This window comes from Cyclopterus lumpus, chromosome 24 (assembly GCF_009769545.1).
Source record: "Cyclopterus lumpus isolate fCycLum1 chromosome 24, fCycLum1.pri, whole genome shotgun sequence".
Lineage (NCBI taxonomy): Eukaryota > Metazoa > Chordata > Actinopteri > Perciformes > Cyclopteridae > Cyclopterus > Cyclopterus lumpus.
In genome coordinates this window covers 14,774,105-14,801,655 of record NC_046989.1, presented here as the reverse complement: position 1 = coordinate 14,801,655, position 27,551 = coordinate 14,774,105, and the positions used below count along the sequence as shown (strand labels likewise).

General features: G+C 41.1%; 1 protein-coding gene across 1 annotated transcript in view; it reads right to left on the bottom strand.

Moving 5' to 3' along the window:
* Window positions 1-27,551, bottom strand: part of LOC117727444 (nesprin-1) — a 77,909-nt gene that overhangs the window by 12,525 nt on the left and 37,833 nt on the right. The window contains exons 58-97 of the mRNA XM_034527765.1: window positions 27,202-27,345; window positions 26,899-27,030; window positions 26,353-26,535; window positions 26,032-26,169; window positions 25,605-25,790; window positions 24,329-24,451; window positions 23,550-23,732; window positions 23,091-23,204; window positions 21,745-21,846; window positions 21,146-21,214; window positions 20,515-20,952; window positions 20,224-20,315; window positions 19,990-20,131; window positions 19,184-19,270; window positions 18,775-18,906; window positions 18,434-18,634; window positions 17,618-17,728; window positions 16,999-17,184; window positions 16,570-16,740; window positions 16,280-16,411; window positions 15,307-15,506; window positions 14,461-14,593; window positions 13,999-14,181; window positions 13,270-13,419; window positions 12,938-13,114; window positions 12,355-12,510; window positions 12,108-12,263; window positions 11,140-11,304; window positions 10,770-10,903; window positions 10,356-10,545; window positions 9,526-9,708; window positions 8,914-9,027; window positions 8,070-8,224; window positions 7,631-7,778; window positions 7,087-7,181; window positions 6,128-6,359; window positions 5,768-5,965; window positions 3,997-4,089; window positions 2,878-3,033; window positions 730-888 (exon numbers count right to left, since the gene is read on the bottom strand). Of these exons, the coding sequence (XP_034383656.1) occupies window positions 730-888; window positions 2,878-3,033; window positions 3,997-4,089; window positions 5,768-5,965; window positions 6,128-6,359; window positions 7,087-7,181; window positions 7,631-7,778; window positions 8,070-8,224; window positions 8,914-9,027; window positions 9,526-9,708; window positions 10,356-10,545; window positions 10,770-10,903; window positions 11,140-11,304; window positions 12,108-12,263; window positions 12,355-12,510; window positions 12,938-13,114; window positions 13,270-13,419; window positions 13,999-14,181; window positions 14,461-14,593; window positions 15,307-15,506; window positions 16,280-16,411; window positions 16,570-16,740; window positions 16,999-17,184; window positions 17,618-17,728; window positions 18,434-18,634; window positions 18,775-18,906; window positions 19,184-19,270; window positions 19,990-20,131; window positions 20,224-20,315; window positions 20,515-20,952; window positions 21,146-21,214; window positions 21,745-21,846; window positions 23,091-23,204; window positions 23,550-23,732; window positions 24,329-24,451; window positions 25,605-25,790; window positions 26,032-26,169; window positions 26,353-26,535; window positions 26,899-27,030; window positions 27,202-27,345 (6,243 nt within the window). The remainder of the gene's footprint in view (window positions 1-729; window positions 889-2,877; window positions 3,034-3,996; window positions 4,090-5,767; window positions 5,966-6,127; window positions 6,360-7,086; window positions 7,182-7,630; window positions 7,779-8,069; window positions 8,225-8,913; window positions 9,028-9,525; window positions 9,709-10,355; window positions 10,546-10,769; window positions 10,904-11,139; window positions 11,305-12,107; window positions 12,264-12,354; window positions 12,511-12,937; window positions 13,115-13,269; window positions 13,420-13,998; window positions 14,182-14,460; window positions 14,594-15,306; window positions 15,507-16,279; window positions 16,412-16,569; window positions 16,741-16,998; window positions 17,185-17,617; window positions 17,729-18,433; window positions 18,635-18,774; window positions 18,907-19,183; window positions 19,271-19,989; window positions 20,132-20,223; window positions 20,316-20,514; window positions 20,953-21,145; window positions 21,215-21,744; window positions 21,847-23,090; window positions 23,205-23,549; window positions 23,733-24,328; window positions 24,452-25,604; window positions 25,791-26,031; window positions 26,170-26,352; window positions 26,536-26,898; window positions 27,031-27,201; window positions 27,346-27,551) is intronic.

Genomic DNA, 27,551 nt, shown 5'->3' with positions numbered 1-27,551 from the left:
CGTTTTACAGTAGGCTGATTTCATATGGAGATTTTGTCAGTGGTGTTATCATGTACAATACATGATTATATATTATGGATGTACATTTCAACCGGAATAGAGATTATTGTTGCCCAAATGCTCATGAAGCATAACATTAGTAAACTGCATGTTTTATGCAAAGGACACCACATAATGAGAGGTAAGCATCTTCGTTATGACATAACCTTGTCTATTACAGAACATTTAAATGTACAGTAAAACACCAAAGTATGTATTTCAGTTGAATTTAAAGTAAAGAGGAACGCTTCTAAGTGTCAATAATACACATTCCCTGTTCAGTGTCCTGTTCATTCAAAACCAACGATCCTGCAGCGTTTCAAACCAATTATTAACTCGTTGAGTAAATGAACATGCTTGATGAGACAGGAAGGTACAAAAGGCTTTCAGAGACTGAAAGGACAACGGTTGTGTATGAACAAAGGGAAGTGCAGCCATCTCATTCCAGGCCACCATCTGTTATAAACAGCACAATTCATGTTGCTCATGTATGGATTTCAACCTACACAAGTGGGTTGATTGTTGGACTCACAGAGTGAGTTATTCATGAAGAAGTATCCAGAATAAAACCCGTTATAATGTATGTCATGGAGCATACCGATGAAATGACCTGCAATGTACAGTAAACTCCGTACACCAGTTCTTCCATGTGTTTAGATAGATAGATATTACATTCATAACATCGTGTACCTTTTTCAGTTTCTCCACCATTTCCTCGATGCTCAGCTCTCCGCTGTGACACACCTTGTTCTCCATCTGAGTCAGCCAATCACAGAACTCTTTGTTCTTGTCATTGAAGATGGTCCAGGCACTGAGGCGGTCTGCAATTTCTTGTCTGCGCAAGGATACCTGGGAAGAGTGAGATAAAGTGTCAGTTAGCAACTCGGCACAAGTTATGGTGGGGAGAGCAATGTGAGTCCTGCCAGGACACCTGTGGTGCCAGCTGCAGTTAGAAATAGATCAATAAAGGTTAATCTATTGATAGATAGATATTGGTTTTATATCTGCATGAGCAACTTTTCATCCAACTATCATGCCGGTTGCGGGTAACCAGATGACAAACTAGGTATTATGGCGCACTAAACTTGATTCATGGCATTTAAACAAACCATAAATCTGGAAACATTGTTTCAGTTACTAAAGAGACTTGCTGGGAACAACTGCACGCAAACATATCTTAACTGTCTGCACAACAGTACATTTTGTAGATTAGAGCTGGGTGCAAAGGGACACAAAACCAAGTAAAGTATTAAATATAAGTAGTCTTTAATATAACAGATGCTGGTACTGATGTGAATAGAAAACAGCAAAAATAACAGAATATTAATTGTTTTCTTTTAATACCAGTGACATGTAATCTCTATCAGAATCAGTAATCGACTGAAATCCATGAGGCACTCTGGCTGTTTGATCAAATTAAGAAGGTCCATTTTCCTAATGACAGCTTAATGCAATGAGAACACCCCATTCCATAGCTGAGGAGGGGGCTGGTGATCTTTTGGAGGTTAAAGGGCTTAACGAGCCCACAAGGCATGTTTGAACCAGCTATGTTTTACTGCTCGTGGCATTTATTTGAGTTAAATGAGCCCGGCTTTGGTTTTAATGTACTAACACTGCTGCGCCTTTTGGACTCTGGAGAATTTAGGGAGCATTGTGAGCTGCCGTCACCCCGTGAGGACTTTGGGCTTCCCCTGGAACAAAAGAGCCCGCCCCCTGAATCCCTTTAGCCCAGGCCATCTGCTCAGCGGACCCATTGTGGGCTCCCCCCACCTACAACCTGTTAACTATGCAGAGGAAAAGGTTGTAGTCCCCCCCCCCCCCCCGAAGGAATGAATAGGGATGAAACATCTTGTATGTAATCTAACATCTGAAATTAGTTTGTGCCTCCTTAAATAACCAGCCAAGTCATTTTAAAATGTCAATTTTTTTACGATGGCTTAAGTATGTACAACAATGATTCAAAACACGCTGGCTGCCATGGTTGCATCTGTGAATCCCAATAACTCCTGCCAAGTCAGGAGCAGGTGGAAGCAGCCAGCTCTGAGTGGGGACCCAATTAGCATGACTGCAATGATCCCATGGGCCCTAATAACGGACCGAGGCATGTCACAACCGTTGGCTTCTCAAGAACAAGTGCTTGTTTGTGTTAAAGCCAAAATACTTAGCTGTAGGAATTTGAACTCATGTCTATACAGTAGAGCTGCTTTCACAAATGATGCAGTTACAGCCTGTTTCTGTTTGAGCGTTGAGTGCTCTGTCAGCACAGTGCGTCCGAGCAAGGAGCCAATTACAACCTCAAAAGCTGTCAGGTGACTTTTTCAAAAAAGAAATTGGGGAAGACTGCATAAAGCTCCACGTTTATTTGCTGATCCAAGCAGAAAAGGCTCCATTTGACTTTGAGGTCACCAAATCCAGAACAGTCGCATACAACACACATCTAGTCCAAACAAAGATTGAGTTTTTGCACTTTTGCAGTCCAAATGTTCAGAAAACCAACTATTTCGACCTGTATGGGATCAAGTTGCAAGTAGTGTTAACAAGACGACAAGAAGTTGTAATTTTCCCTCCAAGAACCGGCACACGTCTTTTCTCAAACAAATGAGTGTGTGTCTGTGTGTCTGTGTGCACGTGTGTGTTTGTGTGTGTGTGTATGAGTGTGTGTTTAGCCCCAGAGGCTTTGTGCTGGTGGTCAGCGCCAACCCTCTACGGACAACAACTTGTTCCTCCTTCTTTCCCCCACTCCTTTCCTCTGCACCTGCACCAGCTCTCTCCCTTCCTCTGGTTCACTTCATGGTCTCTCCTCTCTCCCATCGATTTCTCTTTTTCCTCAGTTCTCACCTTCATACACAGCTCTTCCCATTGACCATGGAGTTGCTCCAGCTGCTGCTCCAGCAGAGCCGAGTCCCCGGCCGCCACGTACTGGGACAGGTCCGTCTTCATGGTGGCCAATTCCCTAAATCCACCAGTCACACGCTGCAGGAGGAGGTCTGTCTCCTGCATAACACACACATTCACACAGTCAGACGGCCACGTACAAACTGCGCGGACACACTTCTATACCTCTTTCTCGCTCGGACCGTCCAGATTAAAGGGCTGTGGACGGGACAGGGGGAGGGGATAGAAAGGGGGAGGGGAGTGAAAGCAGCGGGGGTATTAAATAAAAGAAAGGGGGGTCAACCTCAGACGCGCTCTGGTGGGATGGGGGGTGGCTACTGATGGAGTTGAGGGGTGGGAGTTACTTTGGCCAGTTTGCAGACCAGCTGACAGATTCATGATGTTGATTTATTGGAACTTAAGTGGCAACGTATGCTTTAACATCATCCACATTTTGAAATTATTGCTCATTTTCATTTGGACAAAAACATTATTTGAATTTTATATTTTTTGCATTTTCCGTCCATCGAGTCGGTTATTATATCAGAGCCTGGTTTCCTGCAATTTCCAACATGGATACAATATGTTGGGCAATACATGACAATGTGTGTGCTTTTGGGGCCCTTTCTCTTGGGTGTCCTGCTAAATGAGGCGTAGCTAGGATTATATATACACTCAGCTCACGAGTCCAAGAGTCCCTAACAGCCAAAGGTCGAGTCCTTAGAATGAATTGAAATTACTGTTTTAAATTACTTTCCTTGTTTCAATAGTAGGCAAAGTTGGTAAAAATCAGAAAAGATCAAGTAATTATTTCTCATTACATTTCTCATATTATTTGGTAATGCTTGTGCTCTACTATTATTCAACAAATGTATGTACCAGGAACAAATGGATAATTTCTGTGTCAACGTTCTATATTTAGGGTCTGGTCGATAAGGGTCAGAATTTCTTTTAAATTATAAATGGGTGTGGAACAACTTCCTTCTAATAGGAGTATGTGATGGCAGAAATAAAGGGCTGTGAATAATTTCATTACTATTCCGGTAGAATACAGTCACGGTTGCACACAGACAAACTGTTTACCTGAACGGAGTCCTGCGGCTGTTTCAGCAAAGTGTTCAGCTCATCCAGTTCAGACGTGATCCCGGTTACCGCGTCCTGACCCTGAGACCACTTCTTCATAAACAGCAGCAAAGGGAGGAGTTAGTCCAACTAATATCTGACACGTTATGATCAGTAACCTGTAATGTTTAACCACAAAGGCCTGGGCTGCAGTGTATTTTGGGGAACTATGTATTGAGAAACACCAATCACCTGCTTTTAGTTAGTTATGCTTCTAAAATTGCGTTTGTAAAACAGAAATATACAATGCCAGCTGTTCTTAATTCTGTTTCGACAAATAAACCTTTCATATGCTGAAAAGAATACTCAATGTCAAATTCTGAAAGCACTGCTTAAACTAAAAGTTGTAGTACCTGAAGTCCAGGTATAAACCCAATGAATCCAACATTTTAATAGAACGAAAGACAAGAGCACCCTTCAGGTCCGACTCACCTTTATCTTTATTGTCTCAGCATTATTGCTGCTCTCTGTGTGATCTTTGACATGTTGCTCACTTGGATTTCCCTTTTTTCCCGGGAGGATCCTGTCTAGACTAAAGAGGTTAACACAACTTTCCCTGACCTTGCTGGGCCTGGCTACCAAAACATTTCGATACTGTATTTCACACGGCTCATGAATCTAGGCAGCACTTCTGTAATTCAGACAACAGTGACCAGCTGGTGCTCGCAGTCAAAAAGGGTTTAATTGTAATAATTATCAATGTAAATTTAAGTATCAACCAATCTGAATTTACACAACATTTCTGCCTCACTGCTTTGCTCATTTTACTTTATTTCTATACTAAGTATGTCTATATATGTATATGTATGTATAATGTAGGAGTCCTGCTCTGTACAGTGATGGAATGAAAGGGACAGACATCTCTGGATGTGGATCATAGATATATTTGAGCTTCTCTTTGATCTCTCTTGGCTAGAGGTCTGTGCCAGGGCAAAACACCAGATTGTGTGTGTGTGTGTGTGTGTGTGTGTGTGTGTGCGTGTGTGTGTTGGGGTAGGATCAGGTCCTGGATATGTGTCATGTAAAGCTGACTCCTCCTACTTTGTTAATACTGTAATGCATGCTCTTCACTTGGATTTTGTGAGTCCAAAGCTGCTCGATATCAGCACGTTTCAATGAATTCTGCAGTATTAAAGTACTATTTCTGAATATTTGTTTTGGCATCAGGCAGGAAGCTAACTAAGAAGGTGAAGTTGACGCCATAAACAGTTTAAGAAATCAATGAGGTCCCTTGGCTGTAGTTTAAACTTGCAGATCAAACAGTGCAGTGGATTTGTATCCTGTTGTTCCTTAATTTAATTCATAGAAATATATATATATATATATATATATATATATATATATATATATATATATATATATATATATATATATATATATATATCAGTAGGACTATACCCTATACCATGTTTATCTCTGTTTCCGTTTCAGTTTGTTTGTCAGAAGGATTACAATTACAATTCACTAGAAAACCTCAGTTGACTAGGAACAATGTTTACTGGCTATGTTAGCCTTTTGCACAGACCCCAACTTACTTACTCACTGTTTACACTGACACTTTTTCACTGACTACTGGCTATGTTGGCCCTCTGCACACATAGCTCCTAATATTTAGGAGCGGATCCAATTCCCGGGGCGGATACACACATTATTTTTCACTTTCATTATCATTGCTGTAGTTTTGAAAATAGTCGATAAGAGTGTTGGTATTTCATGGAGATATGTCAGTTACCTGAACAGCTGTGCTGACCAGGGCTCCTCTCCTCTCCAGCAGGGAGGTGGTTCGTTCCCAGGCCTCCTGTATGGCCTGAAGCTCTGACTGCAGTTGGCTCTGACACTCCGACCCAGCCATGGTTTCACATAAATGTCTGCCGGCCCCCAGCGTCTGGGTGTACACGGCGGAGTGCAGACCCATTGCGTCTTTAACGCACTTCGGAAGGGAATGAAGGGGAGATACAGTTGTTTTTTTACACACTTTAAACACATTTAAATATTACATTTGGCACAGTTTTACTTGACTATGAAATAAGACTTTTGTTCATCAATGTAAGAAGCCGACTGTACATTCTCAGTGGCATCCAAACATACTAACCTGGTAATCATCCGCGCAGCTTCGTCGCTGATGCAGAGTACACAGAGCAGGTCCAGCAGGGGGCAGCAAAGGGTCAACTTCCCTCAACAGCCTCCACAAAACTTTCGTGCCACGGCGGAAGACGCTCCACTGGCCCAGTTGTTCTTTCATCGAGTACCTGCGCTGGCCAGCCAAAGCCAACGAGTTGAACCAGCTCTTCCTCACGCGGGTCACTTGTGCCATGAGCTCAGATCTGTGAAGGAGAAGAGGTTCCACTTAGTTATATTTTGGAGAAAAACAAACACTTTTTTCCCTTGTAAAAAATAAATCAACACATAACAATGGAAGAAGAAAGGGTACAAATGGGTCTGTCATAGTCCCTTCACGGGCACTTGCTGAATCAACACTAAATCGTCAGGATTTTAGGACAGACCTCCTAAAGTAGCAATCCCAGCAGGGGCAAGAGAAAAAACTTTCCTTTAACTCGTTAAAAAGAAGAAGAAAAAAGAAGTAAGAGCTTTCCAAAGAAATGATTTAGAGACGCTTTGGTGAAGGAGACCTCTAAATGTTCCAGGACAGAAAACACCTGCACACACTGCATTTTGTTATGCGTCAGCGGCAAAAATGTGTGTGATTCTGTGAAGTAAGGAATCCAACCGGAAAACCTCAAATCTAATTATTAGATGACAGGATTTGTGGAGTTTACAAGACAACATATCAACATTTGACAGACCTGAATACTTTTGAAATACTGGTGCTTCAGTCTGAACACTTTCAATGAATTGATCAAGTAAAACGTTTTTTTATTAATCAATACAAGTAAAGTCTGTCTTTCCACCCTAACTTCATACCTATAGTGTGACCATGTGTGCTAGGAAGAAGTCACAATTCACATTAAAGTACAGCTTCTTCACAGTGCACTTATTCAAATATGTAATAACTCTGAATTATTATAATTAACATGTTTTTCCATCACTTACCTTTTCTGTCCCGTCTCGGTTTCCATGGACTCGACTGCATGACAGAGAAGACCCTGCACAAGCTGATGTCCAATCAGGATTTCAGTCTCAAGCCTCTGTGGGAGTGAGATAGACAGATATTACACAATTTGGAGGGTAAGTAAGACTCATTTTGCTTAAAAATTTCATCCACTATTTAAAAAAATGTTCTGTCTTGATCACAGTGATGCATTAACCCATTAAGACTGGATGCAAAATATGCCTTTGTGCTGATGATTTCTCATTAATTCAGCTATCTCAAACAATAATTACTAAATATTCGTCTTTGTCAACGTGCATGTTATCTGCAGAATGCTAATGAGTGTTTATCTAGAATTCAGACTAATCTCCAGATGTGGGGCAGGGAAGAACTAGTTTTTTCATAAGAAGTTAGAGTAGATGACGGCTTCACTTTGCTTTAAAAGTCAATTCAATTGAAATGTATTTGTCATTACTGTGTGCAACTTGAATAATGTTAGTCCTGAAAAGAATCTGAAAAGTGTGACTGATGAAGTATGGCGAAGACCTTATGGACAGTCAGCATGTCTCGGAGGCCGGAGAAACTTTGAGTCTTTTGAGACGTCGAATCCTCCTCCAGCGTCTTCTGGATAGATGTCAGGCACTTACACTTCTCCGGGAAGGTCTGGGAACGCTGACGCTCAGCCTGCAGCTCTCTGGAAGAAGATACAAGGACAGTTAGACTTCAGCCGCAAGCTACTTTCAAAATGGACAATTCCACTGTATTCCATCAGAAATATGAACCAAGTCATCACAGACTTGCACATCTTGTAAAACAGAAGACAATGTGATATATCTCATCTGCCAGAATAACTGAATGAATGAATTAAACATTTAAATGAACTGTTTTGTGAACCTTCGAAAAGCAACAATGAGAAAATACAAAACCCAATTACCGACTTCAAGGCTTTTTATTTGTGCATCATTTTTTCACTGAACTCTCTCACCTGTTCATGTCAGATGTGCGAGTCATGCTTTCAACCCATTGCTTGCTGAGCATGTGCAATCTCTCCGTCTCATGGCTGTTAAGGGTCACATGACAACTCATCTCCCGGACGTCAACCAGTGACGGAAACAGATCACTGAGCTCCAAGAGATCCCGCTACCCAACAGAGGGATACAAACAAAAAACATAGCACATTTACAATTCCCTGTGGGCCCCCTTCATAGAGAACTCAGACAACAGCACCGAGTCAGAAAAGTGAAGCCAATGCTGAAGCAACTTCAACTTGCATTATTTCTAATGGCCAGCAGGGGGCGACTCTACTCGTTGCAAAAAGAAGTACGATTGATTTTTTACCTCAGTAAACACAACTTTATGGTCACAGTCGCTAGTTTCAAGTCTTCTTCAATACATCATGATGTTAATTTCGTAAACTATGGTCCCATTTAGAATAAAATAGACCCCAATACCCCAATAGGGTATTATATAGGGCGTGGCTACCTTGTGATTGACAGGTCGCTACCACAGAGTTTTTTTTTGTTTGGGTGTTGTCTGTGTAATCGTTCCATAACTTTAACCCTTTTACAATGTGTTTTTAGTTCATGAAAGTTTGAGTTGCATTTAAATGTCTCATGTTGCTCGAGACTTGAAAGCTGTATACCAATATCCTTGGGAAGTGTAAGTCATGCTGACTCTAAAGATGGTAGTTCATCTGTCTGAGGTATTATGCATATTGCAGTTCTCCCATCCTTGAACTCTCCTTCTCCGTTTAAAAGCATCTCCTTTAGAAAGTATTAAGTATATAATTATTAAATATAAAGTATGAGTAAAAAAAGTTTCTGACTAACCTTCATTGAGTCTGCGTCATTGAACCTGTTAAAAAGTTGATGTTGCGTGCTCTGTGTCTGCTTTTCAAGGGCCTCCAGTTCAGTATGAAATAGTTCTTGTTGCTCCAAATCTTCCTGCACAAAGAAATGGGATGATGATGATAATACCAATCTGGATTTGTGAAATTTGAACATTAAGCAACATTCTCACATTAAATGTCAAGGAAACTGTTCTATTCAATTCAATTCAGTTTATTTTGTATAGCCCAATATCACAAATTACAAATTTGCCTCAGAGGGCTTTACAATCTGTACACATACGACATCCCTGTCCCAGGACCTCACATCGGATCAGGAAAAACTCCCTAAAAATAACCTTTCACGGGGAAAAAGGGAAGAAACCTTCAGGAGAGCAACAGAGGAGGATCCCTCTCCCCGGATGGACAGAAGCAATAGATGTCATGTGTACAGAATGAACAGCATTTATAAAGTTACATGAATATGACAATGTATGAATGGACCTCCAATCCATGAAATCTCTGTTCATTAGAGTGTGACGTACACGGCACAGTCAAAACCAATAGTTCTACTATTGTGGTAAGATGAAGGTGATACTTCCACATATTCCCTCACCTGAAGACTTCTCTTTGTTCCTGACATCGCCTTGTTCAGCAGCAGGACTTCACGTGACAGTTGCCTGGTCTCTGATTGGATTAAAGTTGTGGCCAGTGGTTCTAGCCGTTCAATGAGAGGCTTGCAAGCCAGAAGCACATCTCCCACACCGCTTTGCAAATCCTCTGCAGAATTCTGCAACTTCTGGTGTGAAAAAAAACCAAAACAGTTAGATGGAGCAATGAGAAGACACGAGCTGTTTCTAATCCGTTTGTATACTGTTTTTACTGTGACCTTTAATTGGATTTAATTACTTTGTATTTCATGCTTTCCTTCAACTATCCAACTATTTTCATCAATGTCCATTAACTAAGATCTACTATTATCAATGACTATTAAGATCATAACATAATGGCTGTTTTTGTATCTCGTTGTATCTTATTTTCCAAAAAAGGTAAAAAAAATACACCAATTAGTGTACTTTTGGAGTGGGGTGGAAATGGGAAAAAATGGCATCCTTGTTTTTTTTGCAATAATGCAGCATCTGAACTGCGCAGGTACAAATACAGGAGATTAGGTGAACCAACACAGAGCCTGCCCTCGCTAATATTTCTAAGTGCATGCTGTCTGTGTCTTTCCAGTTTCCAAGAATATAACAGGAGACCAGAGAAACACTTTGAATTAAAGTCATAGAGTACAGGATGAGTCAGTTAACATTTATTTTTTTGAAAAACAAGAAGTTTAATAAGCCTCCACAGATACGAGCACGCACAAAGACGTCAATGCTCAACACGCTGTTTGTTGCATTATTCTCCGAAAGGCCAGCGGGGCCATATCTCTACGTATCTCACCTCCACTGAGTGAAGCACGGCCTGTGTTTCCTGCTGAGGTGAAGACCTGGACAGCTCCTCCCACTGACACCCCAGTGTTTGCAGGTAAAGGGAGCATCGATCAGACAGGTGAGTGTATTCCTGCCAGAGAGAAACTGTCTCTCCGGTCCTCATGTGCTCACTCTTTAACTCCTGCACCGCGTCCTTCCACCTGAACACAAGACATTAATACTCTAATGAGAGTGAGCTTTGAGAATGTTCACTGTGAATACTTGTTGGGATTGTGTGTGCTACAGAGTGAAAAGAAATTAAAATCTTCAAACCAAATCAGTTTGGAGATGCATATTTTTTACCAGACAGAGACTTTCAGATTTTCTTTTTTCTTCTTTAACTTTGATCCACTGATTTGTGTTTCTGTAATTTCCAGCCACTGACCGTTTTCGCTCCCCACTCATGTGATCATCCAGCGCCTCTGCTGTTCCACGGTGAAGAGTCTTCACAAGACTCTGATAGGATTTGTCCACAGACGCCCAAATATGTTCTCCTTTTCTGGCCTTCTCCTGGAGTTGCTGTGCACATAATTCACCTTTTATATTTTCACTTCAGAGGTGCATTTATTAAGTATGATGACTGGGGTCTTGACGCCCATGAACGCCCACACCTTTACTAAATCTGTCTCAACTAAATGGAAGGGCTTTAAACTTCCGTTAGTTACAGCTGGCTGCGTCAGACTAATACAAACATGTTCTTTTTACTTGCCTCTCTAAAGTATTTGTGTGATATAATTGTCAGGACATGTGCTCACCTCAAGGAGGTCCACGTGTCCTTCTGCCTGCTTCAGTGAGAACAGAGGCTGATGCTGAAGAGCACAGCGCACCCTGGTGGTGAGCAGAGATACCTCCCTCAGATCGCTCTCAAAACAACTCCACTCCTCCACGGTCTGTTGAAGAGCTGGACGCACAGCTTCCATCTGTAAATGACCACAAAGGAAGACAGGATGATGCGGCATCACTGAAACTTGGGAGGATTTACATCATATTTTTGAGAACTAGGTTCTGTGTTTTAAAGAAATTCCTCACTTGATTTGTTATGCTGCTTTAATATAAAACACATAAGAATATTGGCAACAAATCCTCCATGTAGCTGGTAGAGCATTGGCTTTGGTTCTTCACTTATTCATTCATAACCAACTTGCATTATCAAAAGTTTGAGGACTCCACTTGATTAAGAAGAGTAGGTTAGGAGTTTGTTAGAGTTAGCCTTTTTGGTTTAGAGATCTTTACATTGTATAATTTTCTGAAGGGTGTTTTGGGAATATTTCAGATGAGATTATTGCATATTTTCTGATGTTAGCAGTACTTATCCGACACTTACAGTTACTCCTATGAAATCTGGTAGCATAATACTTTTTGTCTTCAATTTCATGTACATTTTTACCAATTAAGCTGTAAAACATAAACACAAATAAATTAGATTTACTTAAGTAAATGATTAATTAATTCAGCTGCTTCAAGTTCTCTCTTCCTCAATTTACAGATACAAGTGGACACTTACTGCTCGATAATATAGTTAAACTGAAAGCACCATTAAAACACACTTACATTGCAGGCTGGAAAACCAACAATGAAAAAAAGACATTAAAACACTGTAGATTATTATTACCCTTGCACATTTCATATATACGCCATTTGAGTCCTTTAAAAGGGATCCTAAATGTGTTGTCACAAATGTTTCTTTTTCTGATTGCCATAACGGATATATTTATATTTGTACCTGTTTACTAAGATCCTCGCAAGCATGACACACACTCTCTGTCCGGCCAGAGAAAGAGACATCACAAGGGTGATCCTCTTCCTTTTCAACATGCACTCTTATGGCTGTCAACTCCTGCAAAGCTGCAGACACCTCCTTCACTCTGCTCACAACAGCCTAAAAGAAAAACAGGAGCAGTCTCAAGATCAGAGGACAGCAGCAGGAGAGACACATCAAATATACACCTGTCTCCATCTCGTTACGGTACCTCCAACTCCAGAAGAGCCTCACGAGCCAGAGTTTGACCGGCGGGCTGTTTCCATCGATTCAACTGCTCTTTCTGCCGTTCTATCCAGCTGTGAAGACGCTGTAAACGCCTCTCTCGGTCTGCACATGTGTGATGCATCTGTTCGGCTTCACGAGTCTGAGAGGACAAAGCCAAACGATGGTTGATTCATGTGTAGGAATCAAAGTCCGAAATTAAAAAAATACAATCTTTTTCCATTGATGTTGGCATGTCTTTTGTTTGACTGATGAGTTTCAGTATTTAATTTAGCCCTTTAGCAACTATTTGTGCTGATAGAAACTAGTTGAGCTTTCAATGACAAGAAACCCAACTTTGTATTTATTTAATTTGGTTGTATGGAAACGTGCACCCAGATCTGAGCCCCCCAACTGAACTGCTTTTTGCACTCTCACTACATTTCACACATGCATTCCACATAAAATAATATTAATAATACAAATATTATTAGACCAGAAAATAAACGCAAAGGTCACAGTTGCATCATTCAATTTCAGATTCTAGAGGTCGACGTGTTTTAATGTAAATCATTCGCTGAAGAACAGACCTGGCTCTCCAGCGCTCCCTGAAGATGCAGCCACTGTCGTCTGAGGGCTCCGAGTTCCTCTGCAAACATTGTACGTTCTGAGTGGAGAGCTCGCAGGTCCAGTCCCCGCGCCTGAGGCCCAGACTGACACAGGAAGTCCAGAAGGAGCAGCCCATTGACCATGCCTGTCTTTAGCTCCTGAGAAAGCACAGTACATAGAAAGAAATCAATACAAATATGCATATAAATAAAACCAGAAGAGGTTGCTATTTAAAAAAATATATAATAAGAATAAGAATTGAAATTGAAAATGCACAAAAAAAAGTCAAAGTGGACACCGGAGGTGTGAGTACCTGGTAGCGTTGCAGAAGTTCAGTGATCTGAGCAGCATCTTTGACCTTGAGGAATGTTTCTTTCTCCTGTTTCAGCCGAGCCTCAAGCTTCTTCAGCCAGTCCTCCAGGTCAGGCAGCAGCTTCACCGGTGGCCACGCCGCCAGCAGCCGCTAGTGGACACCAGACAAAGAAGAAAGAGATCTTAACTTCACGCTAACAATAAAAAACAGTTTCATTTCAATCATGTGTGTCTGTCTCTTGTGCCTATTGCCGAACATGTAAGACATCAAAGGACTGGTAGAAGATTTATTATAATGCTGAATTATCTGGTTTCTTTCTGGTGATAAATAGCGAGGAGGTGAAGGACATTTTTTACATTTATCCTCACTAAGTCCTCCCAAACTCCCGGTCCTTGAACATCCCAAAAATTATTTCAACAGGGTTTACACTCCCCTTCACTGGAGGGGATTTCTCAATGCCTAATTATTTTTGAAAACCAACAGCACGCCCATAGAATCTAGACCAGTATACTTTAATGGAGATAGAAATATTTAAAGTGCATAGAACATTTCATGCAATAAAGGCTGGAGGTCACCCTGACCATTGCATCATTTATTTAAGGTAGTATATACATATACCACAAACATACCACAGTATCACTATTCACCTTTCAGTTATGGTGCAACTACCTTATATTTGAAACCTCCTTTTTCTCCAGCACAGGTGACAACTCTTTGTATAATTTGTACCTGTTGCAGGCGGTCTTGTACTGTGGACAGGTCAGAGGTCAGCTGGGTCCAGCTGCCCTCCAGCTGGGCGAGCCGAGCTCTCAGCCCAGGACAATCAGCATCCCTCAGGTGGAGCAGCTTAGTGGCTTCCCTGGATGCAGACGCCCTCTGGACTGACATGGCTTCAATCTCCACGGAGAAGTCCTGGGGGATGAGAACACAACACACAAAAAAAGTCTATCATGTGTGAATTATGCATTTCAATCTGTTGGCTGAGTTTATCATCCTGTGCATCCTGAAGTGGATTTATTTGTGTTGTTGTCATTTAGAAGATGACAGTTTATATTCCCTCTGCTTTTAGCATTAATATAACAACCTGGGGCTCCATACTATAGAAACAACCTTAAAGGTGTGTGTTATTTTCCCAATAACTGTTCTCTGTCTATTCTTTAGAAACGTGATGAGTAGACAAAACAGCCATACCAGCAGCTTAATCAGAGTGTTGCAAATGCACTCCTGGTTCAGATCCGAAGTGTCGGCCAGGTTTGACCAACTCTTCTGGTGTTTGTTGGCACCAACCAGCCATTCCCTGACTGAGGAAAAGTCAGTCTGGAATCTGTGGGGAGGGTGAGAAAAACCAAAAGCTCATCCAGTGACTGCTCCTTAACAAAGAGTGAGTTAAGGACTTGGGCACGGGTCCAATACTGGTTAACAAGAACGTAGACACTTTTCAAGTTCAGGTTCAAGTCTGTGTCCCACTCAAATTCTTTGACTAAATCCAAGATAATATCAACATTATAAAAACCTTATGTAGTTCTCAATAAACTGTATTGAGCCTGTAGATAGTTTCACATATCTTTTGAGGTTTCACACTCTGATGGATTTGAGTTCAAGCTTGCTCTTTTTTAATGGACTTCACTGCGACATAATTTGACAAAGAAATTCCTAACAATAATATACTCCACTGCAGCCTCCACCATTCTCTAAAGAGAAATAAAAAATGGAAAACCAGTCAATCCACCTAGATTATTTAGATTCAATTTCTGTCTGGACCTCAATGTATACACATCACATAAGGTTTCAAGGTCATACATACTAGACTTGTATAAAGATGTACAAATCAATACAAGACTCACATTGCAAACCCTAAACAAAACCATATTTTACTCAGCATTTATGAATAAACTAACTGACGTGGTTTTACAATACAATTTGTCAAACGGCTCAGACTGCTTGGATAATAAAGCCCCTCACTGTAAAGATGCCAATAATCAGCCTTTTTGATCTTGTAGCATAAATTGGAAGGTGCTATGTTTGAGACTGTCCCACCTGTCCTGGCTGTCCTGGATGTCTCTGCAGCGTCGACTCTCCTGCTCTGTCCGTCTGTAGGCGCTGAGCCATCGCAGCTCCAGAGCGCCTCCTGCGTCACCAACTCTGGCAGCTAACTCTGGATCCGTGTGCAGCACCTTCCCCTGATCCAGGAGCAGTCCTAAAGCAGCTCTGCTGACATCCAGCTGGACCAGTGTTTGCTGAGTGAAAGGGAGAACCAGCAGTGCTTATGTTGAGTTTACATCAAGCTCAGTCAGATCCTCTTGACAAGCCAACACCACGGTAACGTTTGAAGAAACAGCACGGGTCCACTGGTGTGGAGAAAATGGTGCTGGAGAGCACGAGTTTGTGAAATGTAAAATGACATAAAGACAGCAGAGGTTGACAGAAAAAGGAGAAAAGAAGACAGAGGGAATAAGAAACATGAACAAAGAAGAAGAAACAAAGCTAAACTATGACCCATGCCACAATATCATTGATTCAGCTCTTTTTGTCTCTCTACGTATGTCTGAGGTAGTATAGACCCAATTATCATTTTCATTCTTTGCAGAAAGAAATCCTAAAACTGGTTATTGGCCATGTGGGTATTTGATGTTTGGTTCTTTTTATTCAAGTGGATAACTGGCTAATGACTTTGTTGGAGCTGAGTTCAATATTTTTTCGGGGCGGTATCTGAGTTAACCTTCAAACATCAAATAAAGTACAGAAACTCTTCTCCCACAAATATTCAAAATGAGCTCATCATAGCTGAAGGAGATACACACAGAAGTCCCCAAAACAACATGTTGACTTTAAAAAAAAGTATAACTATCGTTTTCTTTCAGCTGGAAAAAAGTTTCCTCTCTTGCCCTCACCCAGCTCCATACATTAACCATATATACAGTAGTTCCTGTTGTCTAGAGGCTGTTTGAGGCATTGAGGATTTGGAAATCAGTAAGAGAAGTCTGAGACGTGTTTGTGTGACGGGGTTTACCTGGCAGGCAGCTTGTCGGTGCTGCGCTAACCTCTCGTTGTCTCCCTCTGATTCCCCGCTGCTGATGAAGGCTTCAAAATCATCCAACAGCCCGACAAGTCGACCAAAATGATCCTCCCAGCGGCTCCACTCCTAAAGCAGGTCCAGCCATAAACCCACATATTCAATTTGACATTTGATTTGTGAGCACAAATACCAAATACAAGAGTTTCAACAATTCTTTGAAAAAAAAGATTCCCATTTTTGTATGTATGAATTCATATGGCCCTCAGCAAATGTGAACTACAAACCTGGATCCTCCTTTGTGAAGCCACTTCCTGTTCCAGAGCCTGTTGCTGCAAAGCTTTGGCTCTGACTCCCAGCTGTACCCGCTCGTCCTCTTGACACTCGAGTGCTTTTGGCTCACGTTGGAACAGATGCTGCACAAAAGCCAACTGAGACCCGAGGACCCGCAGGAGCTTCTGGATCACCAAGAAAGAGTTATGACACAAGTGAAGTGAAATAATTGCACAGTAGGCCTGATAGAAATAAAGACAGGGCCGTAAAAACAGACACTTTCTGAGACTGAGGTCTGAATATTGTTGTGTGAAGTCTAATCATTAGTCGTTTTAGTACTGGAAAACCATCAAGAGGCTTCTACACACTCTTGGGAAGGTGCATGATTTAAATGAAGCCTTTGCTTGCTTGTTGAAGAACTTGCTGGAAGCGCAGTGAGATACCTTGTGTCTGCAGAGAACGGCTTGAAGTTGGCTGCAGTTGTGAACACGGCTCATCTGCCCTTCTGTTATGCATTCTTCACCCAGTTCCAAGAGGCGAGCTATCCCCTGAAGTAAGGACCAGGAAGCTTGCTGGAGCTTGGCTTTCACCCCTGGACTCTCCCTTTGATGTCGGCCCAGCACACACTGCTGAGAGATACAGAAAAGCACAAAGTTGAAGAAAGATACTCTTGACTTTTGAAACACAGATCCTGCATTTCTCATACTTTGACATTCGTCTGTAATTAGGGCTGGCAGAATGCAGTTTTTTCTTGCTATGGGTCAAGTCAAAGCCACATTTTACTGGGTATTATTAGGTATTTATTTTATATTTTCTGAGGAAAACTGAAATACTGGCCATTAATTATGTCACCACATTTGGTCAATTCGTTTTTTCCATGTGTAATAAAAACAGAAAATGATAATGCAGCAGTTGTAGCTTTCAACACCTTTCCATTTAGGCCTGGCTTGTTGAGTAATATTGTTGTTATGAGAGTTAATTAGAAATGACGGGTATTTACTGGGCATGTTATAGTGGTGTACACATACAAAGGCAAACATGCATGGATACACACACACAAACCTGCAAAGCACTGGTTACCTCCAAACTGGGAGCATCCTTAATGCTGGGGAACAGCTCACTTAGTCCCAGTTCAAACTCGTCCACATTACACAGCTGGATGGAGGCATGCTGCTGTGTGACAAAAGGTACTGTGTTGTTTCAGTGGTATTCAAAGTATTCATTTGCTAAATATAAATATGACACTGTAACACAAGTTATCTATTCAACATTTTCCCAAAATAAAAGTAAAGAAATAGTATCACCAACAACAAAAAAAGCAGAATTTTTTATTATTGGATTGTTATTACTGTTTCAGCAACACTTTTAATGTGGTTTCTGGTTGCGAGGGAGAACATTGACTGGCTCTTTATACTCTTAGCTTGTTTAATCTATAACAATGCATCATATTTCATTAACATCTGTTAATGAAATATGATGCATGTTTTATGTGTAAAATCTAAATCTGCAAAGTAACTAGTTGCTGTATCTGTGAAATAGTTGTAGTAAGCTATACAATTTCTCTCTGAAATGTAGTGACATATAAGTATGAATTCGCAAAAAATAGAAATACAAAGTATAAGTACAGTACCACAAAATGGTATTTAAGTATTTATCGTTACTCTCTCCTACTGGTTCAGTTGTTGTACACATAGACATAATTAGAGATAGATGGCCTCCAAATGATTGCATTGTCTATGATAATTACAATTAAATACATCACATTCATTAAGCATAAGTTAAAAAATATTTTTTATTATTTGTATTTTTTTAATTATTACTGTGAGAAATGACACAATATATAAATGGCATGTATCAAACTTGATTTGTATCTCAAACCTGATGTTGGTATGTGTGTCCCAGATGTTCAACGAGCTGGTTGTGGGATGAGGCAGAGACCAGCTGGACCATCTGTAAACAATCCTGAAGGGCGGTCCAACAGCGAAGAGCTTCTGGGTTTTCCCTCCAAAGTGCAGCTTCGGTCCCTGACTCCACTTTTCTCAACGTCTCACACAGAGTCACCAGCTCAGTGGAGACACACTACGCAGGGATTCAGTAAATTCATTAATTTTTAAATTTTGGGGGTGGGGGTAGAATTGACGTAAAACAGAGACACCTTAATGTGCAGTTATGTTGGTTGTACTACATGTGCGCGCTTGAGAAGCATTATGGTCGGTCACCTCCTGCTGGAGCAGCCTCATCTGGGGGTCGTCTTCACCGGGAGTTAACAGGAGGTCAGTCCAAGCGTCCAGACAGAGGAGGACCTTCTGTGCAGCCTCATACAACCCCTCATTTACACCTGGAGAGCTCACCTTGGAAATGATCAAACATATGCTGATATCACCACAAATCAGATCTTCGAAATATGGCTTGCGATTTTGGCCAACTATAAGAAAATACATCTAAATACCTTTATATTGTCAGTTTCTTTATAATAAGCCCTTTGGATGACCTTGTTAAGCCATATTTGTGGGACGAATATATATATAAAAAAACACAATACATTTTTTTAAAGACTCTCTAATCTCTCATTTTGATCAGGTACACACATGTATGCTAATATTTAACCTCATGCACTATTCTACATACTGTTTGTCTCATCATGGTGATGGACTCTTGTGTCCGCTGCAGAACAGCAGAAGCCGACCCGGTTGATGTCAGCTCCCTTTCTGGGTCCTAAACAAAAACAGGAAACTTTGGTTTAAGTTTCAAAGTGAGTGGGAGAAACAAAAGGATGCATGGAGAGAATAATTGGACAGAATGAAAGGAGTTAAAACCATGGAGGACCTTCATTTTAAGGGCCGTAGTTTAAAGTTTCAACGCTTCATTCATAGCATCCAAATTGAAATTCTGAATCGACATTTGAATACTGCACAGCACTTTTCATTCTGTTAAAACCTGGTATCTGCACAGTTGCAGATAAAGATACACTAAATATTATAACAATTGTAGAATTAAATTCCAGTGGTGGCTGCGTAGGACTGAATTCGACTCGTGTGATCAAGCAAAGTGTCAAAATGTATTAAAATAAAAAAATATTTGTTATTTAATGATATACTCTGCTTCAATCTATATTAGTTGACGGTGTTAAACCTTTCAAAAACAACATTCTTACTGCACTCAAAGAGTAAAACTAGGAGCTGTATAACTCTTAAAGTCAAAAGGAGTGTCTTACAGCAGACACAACCTTATCTTCCTCATCCTTTACTACGGTATCTGCTTTCAAAATGTGGAGCCCACTGTTGCCCAGGAAACAGATGTGATGGTGAAGTTGGTAACCTAGCATTATTTTCCTTCTATCTATTATGGTCCCATCTCCGCATCACATCTCCTCCTTACAAATATCATCCTAAAATGTGAAACAATCTTCTTCTTATTGTTCTGTATGCTCCTACCTTTTGGTGGGTGCCTCCATCTCCTGGGCTGACTTGATGCTCCTCCTTAATTCCTTTCAAAGTGGTCAGCTTTTGGGAGATCTGGGTTTGAAGTCGACTCCACCTTAGCTGCTCCTTGTCGTCTCCCTCCTGTCCAGCCAAGCTAGGGCACAGTGGGGAACACACAGTATGCCTGAGTCTAGGGTCTGCTATGCGAGTCGTAAAACATCAAATCCATTGACTGACACTCGTTACCTGATCGGCTCCTCAGACGACTCCTCGGCTTGAGGAGAGTCACGATGACTGGCGCCGACTTCTCTCCGCTCCTTCAACACGTTAAGAGTATCCTGGACATTGAAGACAATCAAGAGATAATGAAAACAGACACATTCTTTGCAATTTTCTTACTATTTCGTATTGTTTGAATGTCACTTTTAGTAAACACCCCATTAGACATAATTCACATAAGGGTTACAATCAGTGTTGACTAGATGGCGCTGGACTGACAGGTTGGGAAAGGATTTTAAAGGGCGCCTCTTTTCTTACCAGATATCGATGTGGAGCTGTAGACAACGACAGATGTGCGTCTGCTTCCTCTATAAACCCATCAGGTCCTCTTGTGGCAGTACATGGAGTTTTAGGTCTTGCAGGAATCGGTCTTGTGTCTTCCACTGCAGCTGCAGCCTGAAGGGACTTTGCATGAGGGTCGATGCCAAGCGCTTCCTGTTTTGGTGATCCATGCGAGTCCAGTTTGGCAGCTACTGCCAGACCGGCTGCACCGACGAGTGGCTCAATTGTCACAGTTTCATGACTCAATGCTTCGCCAACGATGGGATCCATTGCTGGCAATCCAGTTTCAAAATGTTCTGATTCAGACTCCGTTGTATGAAGCCTCGGGTTCTCAGATAAAAGCCCGGTGGTTTCTGCACTTTCAGAGCTAGTCTTCACTTCAGAGGAAGACAGACCAGCCAGACTCTCCAGTGCCTGAAGGACAACGAAGCTTAATGACGATTCTACTGAAAATGTCTCTGTAATACTAATGTTGGATTCAAAGAAAGTTTTTTTTTTTTAAAACACAGTAATACAAATCAAAGCTAAGGATTTTAAATCAAATGTGATACATGACCAAAGTGCTCATCAAACCAGTCTAGCCTCTGAAATAAAAAAAATTATTTACCGTAACTTCTGAAAGTAGCCAAATTTCTGCAATGTCCCCGTCTGAGGCGCCGAGTGTCTCCTCCGGGTCCTAACACAGGAACCGTATCAATATACATATGCAAATGAAATCCATGACCACACTAACATACATGCCATTTTCAGTATGTGTGTGTGTGTGTGTGTGTGTGTGTGTGTGTGTGTTTCTGATGAGCAACATATTTCAAGCAGCTGCTTCTGACAGCCTCAGGGTGCATTCATCAGCTAACAGGACAACCTGTCTGACAGAGCTTCAAATAAACATGCACAAATCTGCTAACATCCCCCACACCACAGGAAAGAGAGGCAGCATTAAAGCTGGATATAATATAAAAATGGCAATATGATAGAAAACAGAGGCTACGAAATGTTTAGTTTCATTCCAAAACACATAGAATTAGTACTGTGTGTATTTTTGAAAGTCTCAAATGTATTTATTGTTGAATATTTGACAAGTCAAATCTAGTGATTTGATAAAGTTAGTTTTTACTGTGTTGAGTGTGACATTTTGAAATGAAACCCAAAATGAAGGAGGTACCCAGAAACATGCTCTCCTGGGCTTTAGTTATATTATAAATGTACCTCTGGAATACTGCTTGTTAGTGTGTCAGAGGACGACGAGTGACAACTCATGTTTTCATCATCCTCCTCTTCCTCTGAATTAGACACTTCAAACGCCTCCTGCTTTTAGTGATGAGGGTGAATGATATGATTCAAAAGGAAATGGACCAATACATTATTTCCAATGATTTCTCCTTCCTTAATTATCTTAAATCTAACTTTTCCTGAGTCCAGTATCATCATCCACTCATTGTTGCTGTATTTAACATCTCTCATCTGTTCATATTATATGTGGGACCTGACAAAGTCCCAAAATGTAATTACTTTTTATAAAGCAATTGTACTGCCTTACAGGGGCAGTTCACACCAAAATCCAAAATCCATCTTTGTCCTCTTACCTGTAGTAATAGGTACCTAGTTTTGGGGACATCTGCCGTCTGCCTTCTCTCCAATATAATGTGATTAATAATCATAACCCGGGAGAATACACAGACCTTGTTATGAGCAGTTTAATGCAGGAACTATAGTTATAAGAAAATAGTTCCTCTATGAAACTTCTCACAAGTTCTGTGGCTTATTTTACATAACTGAGTCATGATTTGATGCTGAGTTTTTCAAATGCATCGTTGTAGATTGATAAATAGCACTGCAGTTAAGTGTATTGAAGGGACAGTTGACCCCAAAATAAAAAAATCATAAACCCTGATATTTTATAGATTTAAAAAAAAAAATTGACTAAATTAATCTGATGGAGGGATGCAAGTTAATTTAGTGAACACGTGTTTAATTGAAAAGATTGTTCAGTTATTAGGGAAGATTAAAAATAAAGAAATCAATAAATTACTTATCTTCTCACCCAGGAAGAAACATTTTTTTTTTTTTATATTTTGCTAACACAGTCTTAAAGTGATCTGAATGTGATTCCACATCCAACAGCTGTGCTACTGAGCTAAACTGAGGCCAGATTATTGTGATGTATGGCTTGCAAAATGAACAATCTGCAGTTTGCCAATCATTGGATATGTACAGTAAGACATTAATGGCATAATTCCCAAAATTGCTTCAATCAATTTCAGATAACTGAGGGAATTAATCAAAGTCACCAAGCCTGACTTCGTTGACAAATTCATTGTTCAACATACAAATGGGAATCCTGGACTGGGTAACTGTCGCTTTTATTTCCAAAAACAGCTGAATTAAAAAGTGGTGGACAGCCGCAAATCAATGATTAAAGAGGTTTTATTGGTTGACTTTAAAGAACACTCCAAAAAAGTCATTAAAACGTCACACTGGTGTTATAGTTTTAGCTGGTGTTGATGATGGTGATGATTAATTCTACCTTATTGTGATTGTCATGTTTGTATTACCTGGGCGAAGCATCTTTGTAGAGATCTGTCAGGGTGGTGTACTTCTTCAGGACCACCAGAGACGGCGGTGACGCCAAGATCCCGGCATGTTTCTTTCTCCTCCCTAATATTGTTCTATGTTAGTGAGAGAGAGCAGAGAAACAGAGAGAAGTGACGCATGCTGAAACAAGATCAGCACACGGGTTCCACTAACAAAGATGCAGAACAACCTTGAGTTTTTTTTGTAAAGACGTATTACATTAAGATACACATGTGTGGCTTTAGTTCCGTGTTGCCAACAACACACATCCTTCATGCCGTCATTTAACTCACAGTCCATAGTGAAGTTAGAACAGAAAAAAATTAATATTGTCATTGTTAGAATCCCTGAAGTACTTTTGATCTCACCTCCCTTCTCTTCTCCAGTAACAGATCAAAGCAATTAAGTTTGTGTATGTGCATTCAGACTTCCCGCAGTACCTCCAGCAGAGCCGCTTGTTGATGGGTGAGGTGTTCCAGCTCCTCGAGCGGCTGCAGGAGCAGTCTGGTTTTGGAGAAGACCAGCAGGCTCTCCTTTGCTCCCTGTGGGAGGTGAAGCTCTCCTCTGCATCTCTCCATCTCCTCCAACGACCGCCTCATGGACTGCACGTTGGCCTGGATCACCTTCAAGTGGAAACAGAACGAACTGGTGAAGACAACATAAGTGTCAAATAAATAACTGTTAACTGGGATGACATGTTGGCGCTCAAAGGATGGCAAAAAAAACTGCACATTGTTACTTTTATACTTTATAAGGACAGAAGGAATGTTAAGTGTTATTGTACTGTACATCTGTGCTAGATTCCTTGTATGTAGTTGAATCCAACCATATAAAAATGGTTGGATTATGCTTTTGAATTGTTTTTACAGGATGAGTAGAGCTCTGCATGTCTAGTAAAGTAAATTGTTCATTTGTCAATTTTCATATTTGATCACAGTCAATTACTGCTTTAACGGATAATGGGAGGGAAGTTGTTGGATGTCATGTCATGATAATAAAGAACTGTATGCTTCCATCCTCAATCAGACAGTTCTAGATCTAGATTTATTCGACATATCTCCAAACAGTTAATGGACAACCTACCTACTATTTACATAAAGATGCTTCTTTTCGACCGAGTTCTTTCGAACCTTCTTACCATGTTCTATGTGTGCGGCGCTATTAATAGAATTCACAACAAGTAGTATTCTAAGTATTACGAGTATCATAAATGAATCACCTGTCGGTGTTGAAGATGCTCCATCAGAGTTATGTGCGAGTTGTCCAGGGAGGATAAAATCGCTCTGATCTTGGGGACGTTCTTCTCTATGGTCTTCAGCTCTGCTTCCATTGCCTCCACTACCTGAAATAATCAAGACTGTTTCACATGTATGGAGCTAACTTCCCATCTCTATTCATGTTAGTGTGCTCTTCAGTTTAAGAGCACGACTCATTCATTTCACTTCAGATTCTGCCTCAAAACCTTACCTGCAGGGTCCAGACCTTTGAATCCGCCCACTCCACAAGTTGACAATTGTGTCTGACACCTGACTCCTCCCTCTCAAATAGCCCTTGCACTCGGATTATCGCTCCAACTCTCTTCTTGCACTACGTATATTATTGCTTGCACAGATTTCCGGCACTCCAGCCCTTCTTCTCACACCTGGAGCTGCGCCTGTGTGCTCCTGAAACGTCTGCTCTCGGATATCTGCTTTGCTTTTAAGATTGTTTTTTGTGCAGCAACCCGACACCACTGTTCGTTCCCTTCTATTATAGTGAAAGAGAAAAGTAAGGGTGGCACGCTGGTATGGAAAAGAACGGTCTGTTTATGCCAAAAGTGGGAAAGACATCAATATAATAACGTATCGGAGGCGGATGTGGATGAACCCCATCAGGGTTGCTGCCCTGATGCGAGCGCACCTGGAATGAGGTCACAGTCTGTAGTTACTGCACATCATAATCTGAGAGCAGACGTTTTCACAAGCGAGGAGAAGGGCTGGAGCACAGGAAATCTGTGCAATGTATCTGTGTTGTAAATGTAAATGTTTGAGCAGAAGCGCAGCAAATCTAAGCACAAACAGAAGCTATTTGAAATGCGAGGACAGGGTTTAGAGGGAAAGCATCACACAATCTGAACATGAAATCAATAAGTCATGCTCTCAATTTGAAAAACAACCTTCTTGCTTACAGATAGGAAAATAAACTCTGTCTACCTACACGGATAGAACTGCCCACAACACCGTCTTGTTCTCGATCAAAGGCAATGTATGTTCAAGATGCTACTGGCTGCATTTCACTTGAATCTATTTCTGGAAAAATACATTTTGGTGCACTGCCGTGCACAACATGTCGCCACATTATGTTCTGGCCGGGGTCTCGTGTTTGCAAACCGTACTACCTTCTACATATATATGTTTTATTAGCCCTGAATCTCAAAATGTGTTTACACCACAGGAGAACATTTCCCAAAAATCTTGTTAGATCTCTCACAGCCACCAACAACCTGAAAGTCTTACCCCGACAGCCTGCAGGAGCTGCTGCAGCGGCTCGAGGATCTTGCGCTGCATTTTCTGGACTTGTTGGTTATTCTGGTTCACCCTCTCCTTGTGGGTGCTGATGTCACACACAGCAGATATCTCATCCAGGACTGGCCTGAAGTTCTGCAGGGTATGACTGATCCTCTCAGAGTCGTCCAGGACCAGCTGAAGTCCAGGATTTAGAATTTTAGAATCAACATGAAACGTGTGATAAAGTTTGTGGATACTGACGTCGATATTGAATCCTGTCTAATTGAATGACTGAACTGATACGTCAGTACGAGTTAGCGCTTGGAGTAGTTAGAGATAGGAGTGCCAGTGTTGCCAGAGTGTGTTGTGTTACAGTACTGAGAGTGTAGGTTAGTGTCTGCAGGATACTGTTTGCTTGTTACTCAGCATCACTGACCTGCAGGGAGTTTGCATGATTCTGGAGGCCTCTGGCTGTTGGGAAGGAGCATGGAGCACTGATCCATGACTGGGCCTCTTCTAACCAGCAGGTGGCGCCATACAGAATGTCTTCAAACTCCTGAAGACAGTCGGGGATCTGACGATATAAAATATTTTGTTTTATAAACAGATTCTTTAGAAGCCCCTTTCCACATTGATGTACGTGTGATGCATTTTCAAGACACATAAGTCAACCAATGGTTCCTGTTCCATGACCTCTCATCGCCACTTTTTCCTGCATTCAGTATATTGTAAATGTATAACATAGCACACGCCTGACCTTGCTGAGGAAGGCGGTGCGTTGCTCGGTCATCTGCGCTGCGTTTTGGTAAAGCTGCAGTGGTTGGGTGAGTTGGTCCATCAGTAGGTGGGCTTGATCAGGAAGCTCCTCTGCAAGATCCTGCACCTCGCTTTCCAGCAGCATCAAGCTGCTGTGCCACGCATCCAGCTCATCCCACACGCGCTGCGGAACAAAACATGTAAAGTATGCAGGCCACATACATTGAAGCGATAATGTAATCCTGGATTGTGTTTGTGCTCTTTATTTAATAACCTGCATATACATTTGTACATTAGTGAACATAGCTAGTAAAGGCCAATAATAATATTGTCTGGCAGCTGTGAACAAACATCAGATTTGTACTCAGTTATGCTAACTGTTAAAAGTAAATATGAAATCCAAAAGTGATCAAATAATGTTCTTCTTTTTTTTTAACAAGTGGTACATTTTAGACATTTGAATAAGAATATTGAAACAAGTTTAAATGTACAACTCCTGCATATCAGCAAGTTTATGGATCATTCACACACAGACATGAACTCACACCTTGAGCACTTGTTGAGCTTCATTGACTGTTGGACTCCTTTGCTCCAGTAAGACTTTCACTTTTTCCAGGCCAGAACCCAACTCTGCCACTTGACTAGCAAGCTTCCGAACTGGGTTGCTGTTGTCCGTGAGCTGTAGAATGAACACACACACACACACGCACACGCACACACACACACACACACACACACACACACACACACACACACACACACACACACACACACACACATTTAGACAAATATAAAAAGGCTTTGATAGGTGATAGTTCATGAGACATCATGGGTTCCTGTTTGCAATGACCTTCTCCTCCTCTATTTGCAGAGACAGCTGAACTTCTTGTAACCGTCTGCTGATACCAGCCGGTATCTCAGCATACCGGCTCTGCACGCCGTCCATGATACACTTGAGTTTGGCTTTCTGGGAGGTCAAATCCTTTCTGAGCTCCTGTCAGAGTGAACATCCACAAGAATAGAAGAAATATGAAAGACAGAGAGATTGCAAGATAGGGTCAAAAGTTTAGCTCTAAATTAATTCTTTTCAAATTAGTTTTACTTATTTTTTAATTAAAGGTTGACGGTAATCTTACAGCAGCTCCTCACAAGTTTAGTCTGCTCTGAGACTAATTTCTCACATACGAGACAGTTTAGACC